Source organism: Homalodisca vitripennis, chromosome 4 (assembly GCF_021130785.1).
Source record: "Homalodisca vitripennis isolate AUS2020 chromosome 4, UT_GWSS_2.1, whole genome shotgun sequence".
Classification (NCBI taxonomy): domain Eukaryota; kingdom Metazoa; phylum Arthropoda; class Insecta; order Hemiptera; family Cicadellidae; genus Homalodisca; species Homalodisca vitripennis.
Window position 1 is genome coordinate 198,955,299 of NC_060210.1, and position 14,996 is coordinate 198,970,294.

Consider the following 14,996-nt stretch of genomic DNA (forward strand, 5'->3'; position numbering starts at 1 on the left):
TGGTTACTAATGATCAAAACCATTACTACCATTATATGGTAAAATCTGTTGACTGGTCCTGGTTTGATGGATTTCATTGGACAGATAGTCATATTACACAGCTTCTGTAGTTTTGATCGTCTGCAGTTATTAACTGGTTTTAGTTATTAACTTCTTAACTCCAATCTCGATTTCTCTAACAATTTGTATAAGTCCCAAAACTAGTAAAGAACTAGCCTTGAGATAGTTACATCTTGCGGTAGTAGTGTATGACGAGAGGATAAATGCAACTGGTGGCAACATCCTTCGGAATAAAACATCTTTAATGACTTGGTACTTGAGCACCAACACGGCAGCCTAACTACTCAAGTCCGGCACTCTACTTTCCATCTGGTAACAAACAGGTGGTTACTTCTTTATAACCCGTGTTGGATTTAGGCCATTTCTCATCGTTGTCGAATAACTGATGTTATGATAGAGTCCAACTGGCATCAGAAGATGTTATGATAGAGTCCAACTGGCATCAGAAGATGTTATGAAGATAGGATTCAGCACATTTTTTGGTTCAACCATTATACCCTGTGCCTCTGCAAGTGAATGAGTGGGTGAATGTTTAGGACTTGTATCACCAAGTGAGTACATTTGTATTCTGCAGAGTGTCGCCTGACGCTGATTTGATTTAGACTCCGAGTGTGTCAGACACGTGTGGGTGGTAGAATACAGTACTTTGTTACGTTTATGGTCGATAATACATATGACAAGATCTGTTATGGTTGTTGTGACTTAATTTTATAAAGCAGTAAATCAAACTGTATGCGATAATAACATATTGCTGTAATTGTGCGCAACAATAACATATTGCTATAATTGTGTGAGACAATAAAATGTTGCTGTAATTGTGTGCAACAATAACATGTTGATGTAATTGTGTGCAACAATAACATGTTGATGTAATTGTGTGCAACAATAAACATGTTGATGTAATTGTGTGCAACAATAACATGTTGATGTAATTGTGTGCAACAATAACATGTTTATGTAATTGTGTGCAACAATAACATGTTGATGTAATTGTGCGCAACAATAACGTGTTAATGTAATTGTGTGCAACAATAACATGTTGATGTAATTGTGCGCAACAATAACATGTTGATGTAATTGTGCGCAACAATAACAGGTTTATGTAATTGTGTGCAACAATAACATGTTGATGTAATTGTGCGCAACAATAACATGTTGATGTAATTGTGCGCAACAATAACAGGTTTATGTAATTGTGTGCAACAATAACATGTTGATGTAATTGTGCGCAACAATAACATGTTGCTGTGCAGTATATTACTTGAAACTTGGTTATTTGGTAGAAAATTATTGATTTATTTTATTTATTTCTCTTTTACGACATTACATATTTGGATTATGTAGTTTGATATGCAATTAGGTTTTATTTGCTTAGTTTTACTTACGGTCTAACGTCAGTTTGTATTTAGGCCGTGCTTTAATGTGTATTGTTTCAATCAGTACAGTATACTGGTATTTTTGTAATACTTATAGGGCCAAAATGTTTTCAGGCACCGTTTTTTTATGAAGACTATATTTTGATCATTCATGGGACGGATAAATTAAACATAACGTATCTGAAATATTATTATAAGTATCCTTAAGTTTAATGTTAGATGAAGTATGAGTGATATTACATAAAAAATTTTCAGATTCAATAACTGGTATTAAAATTATTAAGTTATGTATTGTATACATTTTTATTAATGCTATATTTTTATTATTAATTTTGCTTTAGTATTTTTGTAGCTAAACTATGATTTTATTTAATGAAAGCGGACTTTATTTGAAACTCATAAGGCGTCATATTGATTTTGTATATTTTATTCCTTTGGGAGGAATTGCTGTGTTTTGTTATTAATACGTTAAAAGTTTTTAGAAAAGGAATGGAGTAAATAAATAAATACATGAACATTATTGAATGAATACATTCTGAAGCTACCTTCATATCCGATGTAGGTGTACGCTGATTTGGAGGGAATTTTATCCCTTGTCCCTCCCACACACACATTTTATAGTTGTTCACTACAAAGAGGTTGGTTATGCCTGTTATTGTCGGATAATGAAGTGCCAGTGGATCCTCTGTGTTGGGTCAGTTCATTAGACTAGGAATGTGAGTGGCCTTGGTTTCCTGTGGGCAAAGGCTCCTCACTCACTACTCACTACTCTCCCTGCTGAAATATCAAGGCTACTCACTAACATGACTGATCTTGTGGTGTCATTCATTTCATCTCCAGCATTAATGTCTCTGTCATTTGGGTCTAGGTTGGGTTTTCACTGTTAGGAACAAACTGGGTGAAATCTCCCAAGTTTTCACCTTCGCTTCTTTAAATAAGGTTTTTAGAGCCCAATAATTGTGCTAATTACTTAGCAAAGCAAAACATAACTTGTGAAGTCTGTGAATTGAGATTGATAATTTTTTTTAATATATCTAAAACTGATATCATTGTCCACACATGTTGTTATTTTCCCTATCTACATTTATAAATGTTAGGATTTAAAAGTTTTGGCTGGTTGAGTTTTTCTAATTGATTTTGAGAGACCTGATTTTCTAGAAGACTTTTAGGTCGCCATATGACCGTGTGTAGTTTGAGTACTGAAGTTCTAGCACATTCGCTACCCAAGGTTACACTAGTAGTATTGTGTGATGGTACTCGTATTTGAAGACATAGGGCTCCTTGGTACTTGTGTTAATAATGTTAACATGTTCTTTTAATTTTTAAACTTAAAGGTTAATATTTGAATTAAGACACAAAGGAACATTTCTATAAAAAATCAGAAATCTAACTTAAAATTACAACTGTTTTTACAAGATAATACAATACATTTTGAAACTTTTAAGTCTCTAAATTTATACAACAATCAGTTGTTGGTAATATTTTATTGTAATTTTAACTGTGTTAATTGAGTTTCTGAAGTCTGCAAAATGATTCTTTGGCTTTAGATTCCTTGAAATCCTTCAGTTGTTTTGAGCTTCAGTTTTTCACTTTCTTAAAAAAACACGGTATTCAGGCGAACCACCTAAACTAAACTGTAGAATCAGTTCCAAATCACTTATTTCCTTCAGTGAGAGCCACAGGTGTACTGTAGACTGTGGACTGTAGACTGTAGACTGTGGACGCTCCATGTGTAAAAGGTTTTCCACAGCAGCGCCACTGTGGGATGTTATTTATAGTGGCTCTGGCCCTGTTGGCCATTGTCCAGTACATCAATAAGAAAATTGCAACATATTGCAAACTTCCTGCTCTGTCATGTAACCGCTTTGATTTGCTAACAAGATGATATGTCTTTGGCTACACCTCAATTCTTTGCTGTTACATGCTTCGTTACTTCTAAAATGTTACAAGATGATGTCTTTGGCTCAATGGTTGTCTGTTTCTTACTTCGTTATCAAAGTGTTACAAGATAAGGTCATTGGCTACACCTCGATGCTTGGCTGTTACTTGCTTTGTTACTTCTAACATGTCTCAAGATGATGTCTTTGGTTACACCTTAATGCTTGACTGTTTCTCACTGGCAGCGAAAGGTACCAATCTTGTGATGTGAGAGACAGAGCAGATAACAGCGTAGGTACCGATCTCGTGATGTGAGAGACAGAGCAGATAGCAGCTTAGGTACCGAGCTTGTGATGTGAGAGACAGAGCAGATAGCAGTGTAGGTACCGAGCTTGTGATGTGAGAGACAGAGCAGATAGCAGTGTAGGTACCAAGCTTGTGATGTGAGAGACAGAGCAGATAGCAGCGTAGGTACCGAGCTTGTGATGTGAGAGACAGAGCAGATAGCAGCGTAGGTACCGAGCTTGTGATGTGAGAGACAGAGCAGATAGCAGTGTAGATACCAAGCTTGTGATGTGAGAGACAGAGCAGATAACAGCGTAGGTACCGATCTTGTGATGTGAGAGACAGAACAGATAGCAGCGTAGGTACCAAGCTTGTGATGTGAGAGACAGAGCAGATAGCAGTGTAAGTACCGAGCTTGTGATGTGAGAGACAGAGCAGATAGCAGCTTAGGTACCAAGCTTGTGATGTGAGAGACAGAGCAGATAGCAGCGTAGGTACCAAGCTTGTGATGTGAGAGACAGAGCAGATAGCAGTGTAGGTACCGAGCTTGTGATGTGAGAGACAGAGCAGATAGCAGTGTAGGTACCAAGCTTGTGATGTGAGAGACAGAGCAGATAGCAGTGTAGGTACCAAGCTTGTGATGTGAGAGACAGAGCAGATAGCAGCGTAGGTACCGAGCTTGTGATGTGAGAGACAGAGCAGATAGCAGCGTAGGTACCGAGCTTGTGATGTGAGAGACAGAGCAGATAGCAGTGTAGGTACCAAGCTTGTGATGTGAGAGACAGAGCAGATAGCAGTGTAGGTACCGAGCTTGTGATGTGAGAGACAGAGCAGATAGCAGCGTAGGTACCAAGCTTGTGATGTGAGAGACAGAGCAGATAGCAGTGTAGGTACCAAGCTTGTGTGATGTGAGAGACAGAGCAGATAGCAGCGTAGGTACCGATCTTGTGATGTGAGAGACAGAGCAGATAGCAGTGTAGGTACCAAGCTTGTGATGTGAGAGACAGAGCAGATAGCAGTGTAGGTACCGATCTTGTGATGTGAGAGACAGAGCAGATAGCAGTGTAGGTACCGATCTTGTGATGTGAGAGACAGAGCAGATAGCAGTGTAGGTACCAAGCTTGTGATGTGAGAGACAGAGCAGATAGCAGCGTAGGTACCGAGCTTGTGATGTGAGAGACAGCAGGTGAACTGCAGCTATTCTGGCTCCTGCCCCAGGTGGTACTCATCATAGTCTGTCATCACAACAAATAGCCTACTAGAGACCACATTAAAGAGACCAGAGGAACAAATAAACTTTTGACAGATACAGGAGAATACTGTTAGGGTTGTGACACATTGTTGTACTTCTGATTGCAATGTTAAAAGTTCTTTTTTTAAAGAATTTTTAACAATGCTGGTCTATTTAGAGTATATAAACAGAATGTCATTTGTACTTTACTTAAGCAATTTACTTATCGCACTAACATGTTAGCTTGACAATTGAAAACAAAAGTTTTTTTCTTTTGATATAAATAACTTCTTTCTTGCTTCCCTATCAAATGACTATATTTTTCCTTTAGATAACACTCAACACAGACACTGTTAACTTAGCAACCACCAAGAACTTTTTCCTTCTATAGAAGGAGATTGTAACATAGGAACTATTACTGAAAAATGATATAAATCAATTCAATAATCTTTATCGTGAAGGACAGCAACTTGCATTACATTAAACATCAATAAAGTTAGTTAAAATCAACTAGACAGTAAGTAAATTAATTAAAAACAATACTATAAAAATTCTGGAAATTGCTGAGACATGCAGATATTAATAGTGAATTGTAAAATAGAAATCAAACTGTGATCTTATTTAAACGTGTTTTCATTCTACAATTAGACAAATTAAACCTATTCCTAATTAGGTGCTGGATACAATGTAAAGCAACACCTGAATTAAGGTGCATCAATTATGATCTGAATTTCACATGACTTTGTGTTATGTTTTTGTTACAGACCGTTCAAAGTATCAATTGAAACCCTAATTACTGTACCATGTTGATGAACCGTTCCATTAATTTAATGTTGGACAGATTTAATTGACTCAAACCTGATTTTGATTGAGATAGTCATTGGATGTTTTATGTTTCATGTTTAGAATCTTAAGATTTTGTCAAATTTTGAGGCTTGTAGACTCTTATATTACTTTCTTGGATATTCATGAAACATTTGTACCTAAGCAAATTTATTTTGGCTTATATATTATTATTTGGTTATAAAACTTGCAAAAGAACCCAGTATTGAATATTTTTAAAATTCGGTTTGGATTGGCCTTTTGGCACTTTCTTTAAAGTGACACAATAATATGGATATGCCTAACTAAAATATGCCAGCCACATTCTTAGACCATCAACTTTGTTAATTCTGTAGATTATACATTGTGTAGGCTATACATTCTAACTCAAAACAATGTGTTTGTTGCAGCACTTACAGGAGGGTGCAAAGATGATGACGTTACTGAATAACCAGATATTGACGCTGGAGCGAGCTCGCAAGAATTACGAGAAGGCTTTCAAGGAGGCGGAACGCGCCATTGACAATTTCCACAAGGCAGATGCGGACTTAAACCTGTCACGCGCGGAAGTAGAGAAACAGAGGATGAACATGACGCAGAAGTCACAACAGTGTGAAGAGACCAAGAACGAATACGCCAACCAACTTCAGAGGACCAACGACTTACAGGTGTCCGACTTGTCATCTACTAGACATTTTATTAAGTATCTTGAAAAGAATTCTCTATTTTACAGGTTAAAGCAGCTATATATACTGTATGTAAACATTCAACTCGTCTAAACAAAAAAAAACATCTGTAGAAAATAAACATGTGGTAGTAGAAGGTTAAGGCTTAAGCTTTCTAAGCGAGAGGTCACGATTTCGAGTCCCGGACAGAGGTAAGCAAAAATGTGCAAGTGGGTTTGGACTGTGATATCAAAACTGTAACCTATTCAAGCCAGCTCTACAATGAAGAACTTAGGGTTTTGAGAGCGGTGAAGGGCAAGATTTCTGTGTACATTGGAAGTGAACAAAATCCCATGTAGCTATGGCTCAGACTACATCGGACAAAACTTTTAATATCCTCACGTGTGAGTGAACACGTTACACATGACAGAAAAATCTCCCATAGCAGAACACAGGTTCAAGACCAAATATCACAGAGTTGTCCGTGTTGTGCAAACTTTTTGGGAAAAATTAATAAAAAGGGAATATTTGCAACAATTATAGTTTTTGAAATTTGTACACACTTGATTTAAAAATATAAGTTGGAAATTTGTTTAACCAGATCAGTCTGGAGAAACAAAAAATTATGTTTCCATAACACTAAATTTATGTTCTCCCTCATCTGGTACTCATCACGAAAAATGAAGGAGTGTAATATAGAAATGTAAGAAGTGACTACCAGTCTGAGACTATAGCTTTATGAGATGTTTGGTTACAAACCAGAAACCTTCCATATATTTTAAGCAATTAGCATTCTAACAAGTTGATAAATAGGGCTTAAAACCACGTTTTCTAAATTCCCTGGAACTAATTGTAATGGAATTGAAAATAAGTTATGAGTTATGTAAACAAGTGTCTCATCGTTGTAGCTGTTATATGTCACATTTTACTCTGACAAATTAATTGATGAGATAATACTATCTGTATGAGCTGTCAATTAAATGACTTGTTGATTTGAAATTTGCCTGCTATTTATACAGTGTTACTGTCACAACAATAAATATACTGTTTTTAAACTGTAACAGCCCTGACTTGTTGATCTTATTTTTCAACTTAAAATTGCTATTTAGTGTTTTAGTAACAGTTTCTTTCATACTTCTATACAGCTTTCCCATCTTTACTCATTTCTCAGCCAATCGCATTCAATATTTATGAAACACTGTTCTTTTTTAAATATATGTATTTATTTGTTTTTGGAAATTGTTAACAATATACAAGGAAACAAATGGTGAAAGGGGTATTAATATGGGGTTCTGGTACCCACAAAACAGACACCCGACTTCCATTCTTGGGTCACGGACTTCTTGGTCATCTAGCAGATCTTCTACATTCAATTTGGCAATCAAATCCAAGTAATCGTACGTTACAATTTTATTGATCTTGACTTCCGAGAAAAGGCTAGCCTCCACGACACAGGTTCGCTGCACCCAACCCTGCTCTACACAAGACCATAATGCACAGTCCATTGTCACACACTGAGCTATAGGCACATTTCTGACCAGCAGCAGCTGTCAATATTAGCTGAAAATAATATACTTACTATTCATACCATTGATAACAATTCACCTGTAATTTGCTCATACGACTGCAGGAATTAGACGAGAGGAGGATAAAGAACATCAAGAACTTCATGATCCACTCAGTGAATGTTGAGAGGAATCATCATCTAACACTATGACTCATGACTGTTGTTCACATGTTGCAGCACCAGCACTACCACATTCTGATGCCGGACGTGTTCAGACTGCTGCAGGAGTTGGACGAGAAGAGAATAAAGAACATCAAGAACTTCATGATCCACTCAGTGGATGTTGAGAGGAATCATCAACTAACACTTTGACTCATGACTGTTGTTCACATGTTGCAGCACCAGCACTACCACATTCTGATGCCGCACATGTTCAGACTGCTGCAGGAGTTGGACGAGAAGAGAATAAAGAACATCAAGAACTTCATGATCCACTCAGTGGATGTCGAGAGGAATCATCAACTAACACTTTGACTCATGACTGTTGTTCACATGTTGCAGCACCAGCACTACCACATTCTGATGCCGGACGTGTTCAGACTGCTGCAGGAGTTGGACGAGAAGAGGATAAAGAACATCAAGAACTTCATGATCCACTCAGTGGATGTCGAGAGGAAGGTGTTCCCCATCATCAACCAATGTTTAGACGGTATTGTTAACGCAGCCCACCAGATCAATGAGAAAGAGGTACAGAGAAAATAAAACTTTTAGAAAAGGAATATTATTATACATTTATTTTAGTAATTAATTCATTGTAACTTCACTATAATACAAGGCGTACTCAGAAACTAAGCAACACGAGTTTGTGAACATCGGTAGGTATTTTTGGAACCCATTGGAACACAGCTTGTAATAAACTAGGAAGTCTGTAACAATCTTGTACAAAACCGTTGGTAAAGTTTGTGGAAATTCATTTTATAGAGTCGTCATTGTGAATTGTGTTTGACTTCACGGATATTTTCATCAACTTTCCACTTACCAGATCATCGTTTTCAACAGAAGGATAATCATTCCTAGCCTCCTTGTGGACTTTTTTTTACCTTTATTGAACATTCCCACTTTCTCAACATTCCGTTACTTATCACGTCTTCACAGCAAATGTCTTTAATTTTTGATAAAATTCAGCCATTTATACATTGTTAGTGTTCAAAAATCGAATTATAAAATGTATCACACAGTCGCAGTTGGCAGAATCAGTAATTAAATGTTCACAACAATCAGAAAACAAACGTAGAGAACCCGTGGCCAAGGAATACTTTCAGGTATGCAAGGAGCGCTGAAACACTGCTGCGATGGCGGTACAGTGAAACCGTACTTACTGAATATGCATATATCATATTTTCAAAATTTCCATTTCACTAAACTATATATTTTACAGAATTAAAAAATATATGTTAATTAAATTCTTTAATGCAATTTGATTTTAAAATATAAAGTGATAGGCAGGTTGTCAGTTTGGGTTTTACATCTGACTGGGAAGATTCTCCAGAGCTATATTTCAATAGTTTAACTGTGTAAGCAACGTTTCAGCACGATGTGCCAAAAAAACGGATATGAATTTCGAGACTTAAAGTATTAGTAATAGTACAAAACATTTGTAATAAGGAAGAAAATAGTCCTCAGAGAACATGAGATAGCAAAAAAAAGGAGTTTTAGAATGCAGATTTCTTTTTTAATAGTTTATTTCAGAGAAAGTGCAAGTTAGGAACTGAAAAACCATACATTTTCTTAAAATCAGACTTGCTGAGGTTTGAGCTTGAAGTGATGGTGGAATTGTCTGCAGGACACACTGATGGTGATAGAGAGATATAAGTCGGGGTACCAGCCGCCAGGAGACATACCCTTCGAGGACCTGAGTAGGACAGACTCCGCTCCCGCCCCTCCCCCACCCACCATCAGCGGCCTGAGGCCAGAGGCCGTCACGGTGAAGGGCACAATGAGTGCGGGGAGGCTCAAGAAGAGGGTGGGACTCTTCGCCATCTTCGGCTCTAACAAGGTATGTGCGAGAGGAAGGCCCAGTCCTGGCAGGTAGTGAATTCGATATTCACACCAACAGAGAGATGTACAAAGATTTGGTGGAAGTACGGAAGTATTAACTGATTAACGTGACATTGGTGATGGTTTCATCTCTCTCGTAGATTCTTGTCAGTTACGGCTATTTCAAAAACGAATACAGCAGACCCTTGTAGATCTGATCTCAACATTGAAGTGGTGACTGTTACGTATTGACCCTAGAACATTGAGATTGTTACAATGTAATGTGGCTCTCTTCATAGGATCGCTATATTTTAAAAGTGGCATGTGCCTGTTCTTGCTTCCTATTGCACATTTCTGTACTACAGAAATCGGCTGGCAAGGTCACTCTGCACAATTCTACTACTTAGCCATAATATAGGATAGTGTCTTCAGTAAGTTTGAAAACCATTTACAATATTATTCTAGAACGTAGGTGATTTATATCTTTCCAGTAATATCATGTTTAGGATAACGGTGTTGACTACCATACGTCACAAATATAGTCATTTAAATCCTGTTCAACTGAAATGAACAAAGTAGAAAATGTTAAGATAAATATAGAATGCGCAACAGGACAACTTTGTTGTGAGTTTTCCATGATAAATCGTTTAACACAGGGTCTACTACTGGTCTTGTCATGTATTTTCAAATTTATATGACTATTTTGAAATACTAATAACAAACTTGTTTGTTACTTCATTATAATGGGTAGGTTATTCATTTTTAAATTGGGATGACTATTTCTCTTTGAAATGTTATATTCCACTAAGCAACACACAATTTTGAAACCATCTTATGGATGACACACACTTGGAAGGAAGCCCAGTTCAAACATGACCATTCAAGGATATGACCCTTCACCAGAATCAAAGTCTCCATTTCCAGCATCCAAGAAATTGGCAGTGACCTTGGATTACACTCCACTTGGGATTCTCACAATTGGCTGACTATTAGTTGTAGGTGATATATTGCAATTAGTTAACCCAAGAGTTTGACTATCTTTTCAGCTATGGGTACAAGATTGTGTAATGATAAAGATTATTTGTGTAGAATTCATATTCCATTGTCAGTTGAACAGACTTCTGTGTCAAGTCTTAAAATTAAAATTGCTTATACTTTAATGCTTATATAGTGAAAACAGATTTACTTCTTCATACTTCATATCTTGTCATACAAGTTTTGTTGTTTGTTTGTTCACGTAGACAAAAAACTAAGGAAATCCCTTATTGGGCTTACCTTTAAGTGAACCTCTGTTCTTGCTTCCGGAGTGATAAAATTTTAACAAGGTGAGGCTGGTTATAAGGACCGCTTCCTGTAAAAATCACATGAAGAGGAATAGTATCTCAGACAAAGAGAGGTAGTCCAAGTGGGTCTGAAGACCTAACCAGTCCAAGTGGGTAGGAGATGTATTCCCTCAAGATTTGCCTAGTAACAGCCTTTAACTACAAAGGAGCCCCACCAACTCCAACAGTCATCTCCCGCAGTAGACTAGACCTATCGAACTACCCTTGCACCCCAGAATCTCGACATTTGCAGTTAGTGATGTGCCGCTCCTGGACATCCATAATGTTGCCCAGATATATGTGACACATCGGTTTTTGCTGTGCCCAGTGTGGGTTCAACTGGAAGGTATAAACCAGCCAGAAGTGAACCCTTCTGGGGTCGTACTAGATGATCAAGTATCTACTGTATTCACTAGCTTAGTGTTTGAAAACAATTGAATGAACAGTGTGTATAACGGAAAACAAAACTGTACATTACAGTTCATTGTCATTCTGATCAATCATGGCACTCTTTAGTCGCATGATTTCATGTTCGTACCGAATATTAGCGTTACATGTGATTCATGAAAATTGCATTTGAAAATGCTCATATAGAGACAATGAAAGATGTTCTCAGCAGTAGTAGTTTATCTAAATGTAATGTGTTTCAAAGGGAGTAAAATGTCAATTGGTCGTTAGTTAGTAATATTATGATGACTATTTGTGTATTTGCATGTTTCTTACAAACGTATGAACGAATGCGTAATGGAATGTGTGCAGTAGTGATATCGGTGTGGGGACAGTAGTCAAGTATTGGTGTCGGTATGTTATTGTCTCTTGTTATTGTTGCCAATAAGTTTTGTAATTGTTTGGTTTGGTATATATTTGTCGTAGTAGATATTCTAGATCCTATACAGAAAAGAGAGATATTATTTTATTTGAATCCGATCTTAAATAAATTTATTCTTGTTTTAGAGAAATGTTATGTTTTAATTTTGCTACAAACAATTTTGTTTTGATAGTTCAGTTTTTATTATTTATTAAATAATTAACAAAAGTTAAACTAAATATTGAATCTAAAATTATATTTTTATCAGTCAAATAATAATAATAGTTCACCTTGTGCTTGGATATAATGTTTTATTGAAACTGTTGCCTTTTAAACAGAACGTTAATTAATAGAAGACTTTGTTGTAGTTGTCAAATATTTGCTTCTTTTTACGCTTACATTGAAATAATATTGAAGTTACAACAAACCTGTAAGCACAATTAGCAATGACTTGTACTAGAACAAAGAGTAAAATAAATTATTGTGCATTAAAATGAAACATCATGTTTTGCCAAAGTTAATTCTTTTAGTTCCTCTAAATTTAATTTGTATCAGTTCAGTTTAAAATATTAGTAGTTAAATTAGTTTAATAATATGGTATTCCATTGCATTAAACGTAATGAGATTGGCAATAATTGGCTTTAGATGACTGCTTATATTTAGACAGGAAAATTTCTGAAAATTCCAAGCGTTCAGTTACAAATTATGATATAAAATTAATACAATGCTATCAAATATTCATACATTCATTATTAAGAAAAACATTGTATTTTATTTAGTTCAATTGAGGTTATTAAAGCTAGTTTTAAATGTATTCTGTGTGGCTCTGCTGATAGAAATACTATTAGCTGCATGTTTGTGGTCTATGTGGTTGAAAAAGTAGGTCGCCTTGACCTGAACTACGCAAACTAAATGTATTTAGAAATCTGTCAAATGCAGAGTCTGACTATTCAATGAACTATCTCAATATATAAACTGATAAAAGTAAAAAAATCGTTTTAAATCAGACTTGGACAGTTTTTCTGTCTAAAAGACTGTCAACTAATTTATGGATTGTAATATAAACAATTCAAATCAAAATTCTACATTTCAAAACTACAAGGAAATTGTCAAATTGTAATTACATTAGTAAATTGAAACGTTTTATTATTGAGCATTTTTGTTGATGATGTAAAGTTGTCAATATCAATAAAAATTATTATTATTATAAATATCAGGGTACATACTCTCAGATGTGAATTCCGTAATTTCGTACAGAAATAGGGAAAGAAGTAATAAATAAATAATTTTGGAATTTAATTTATCTGTAGATTTTAAAGATTTTCTTTCTTAATAATTTGAAATCCAATTATGTTCAATTGTTTACGCTTTCACTTAGTTTTGCTTTTAAGTGCTGCTTGATGCATTTAAAATGTCACTTGCAGAATTGAAAAATGAAATACTTAATTATTAAGAGGTTAATACTTTATCTAGATATGTCTGTGCATTTTGCTGAATCTAAGATGATTTGAATCAAATGATGTTTATGATTTGTTATTTTCTGTTGCAATTTGATGTTTCCTTGCACACGTATTTTGGTGCTGGTGGCTCTCTCACTCTTAAGTAAGTATAACCTAGAGTCGCTCACTCGCTTGCTGTCCGCTTGCTCACTCACTCACTCATTCACTCGCTAACTCATACTCACCTCATCTGCGCTAGCGTCACCAACAACTCATGTCCGTACACCACTGGCTAACACGAGTTCTGATCAAAAAGAATGTTGTTCATAGTTTTTGAAATAATGGACTAATAATGAATAAGATTTTTCTTATGCTTCTGATTGCTTGGGTATGTGCTATGTAAATGATAATTTTGTCAATATTCTACAATTGTTTCATTGTTCTATCAAAATCAAGTTTACGTAAATTTAGATTCACCACAGAAATTATCTAAGATATTCATCACTTGTTTTCTACATACCATATTTTTATAGTTATTATAAATTATCCAATTACCAGTTTCAAGTAATAACACAATTTTTTTATTCATTTTTATTTGTATTTCCACCATTACAGTACATTGTTCATAATTCATTGAGTTAATCATTTTTCTGTTAGATGTTATAGAAATTACATTTATTACTGTAGAAACTACGAAATGAGTGCAAATCAACAAAGATCAATGGGAGTATTGGTGTACATAAATATGATAAGGAGTAACATAAAATATTTTGGAGAAGAATTTATTTTTCACTTCAGAAACAATATGTAACACTCGAGTGGAATGCTTGTACATTTTTATACAGTCAACAACTAATTCCTGAATTGTTTCGTGTAGTCAATAGTATTGTTTTTAACCAGAACCGAAGGTGAATCTTCTGGATGTAATATGTAGAACAATCCAGCAACGTTGACATGCATCGTGTTAGCAAAGTTTTGTTTTGTGTGAAAGCACTGGTATACGAGTAAAATGAGTTTTATTTGTGAGTGTACATTGCCACAACTTGTGTCACTAATGAGTGGTGAATAATCACGAATTAACACTATAAATGCTCGTTTATAAACTAGGTACTCAGTCATATGTACAGGGATTGTCCGAGATAATGCACACCAGATACTCTCGCCATTTCTATTTCATAATGAAGTTTCGACTGTACTCTTTACAACAGCATGACCACTTTAGTCATTACCGCAATTCAGCTAAACTAGAAGTTTTGGATAACGACATTGATTTTAGGGAATAACAATTAAATCGCGTTTTTATAATGAAGAGTGATACAAAATTTCCTTCTAGACTTCTTTGGTTTTTGGTGGCGGGGAGGGGAGGAGTAGTGAAAAACAACTATTAAACTATTTTTGCTTTTCTCAACTATTAAAGTAACTTGTTAATTGAATTTGTTTTTGCTGGAGATTCAAATAAAAAAAAATCAAATCACATTTATTTCCACAAAATATTGAAAAACAGAAGTAAATATTTTATATTGAAAAAGAAAACAAATGTTGCAAAAGGATATCTAGTCGTAATAA

The 14,996-nt window shown here is 35.4% G+C and overlaps 1 protein-coding gene across 4 annotated transcripts in view; it reads left to right on the plus strand.

Moving 5' to 3' along the window:
- Window positions 1-14,996, plus strand: part of LOC124360877 (formin-binding protein 1-like) — a 215,737-nt gene that overhangs the window by 164,127 nt on the left and 36,614 nt on the right. For all 4 annotated transcript variants that reach the window (XM_046814848.1, XM_046814849.1, XM_046814850.1 and 1 more), the window contains 3 exons: window positions 6,063-6,320; window positions 8,386-8,571; window positions 9,668-9,880. In XM_046814848.1, the coding sequence (XP_046670804.1) occupies window positions 6,063-6,320; window positions 8,386-8,571; window positions 9,668-9,880 (657 nt within the window). The remainder of the gene's footprint in view (window positions 1-6,062; window positions 6,321-8,385; window positions 8,572-9,667; window positions 9,881-14,996) is intronic.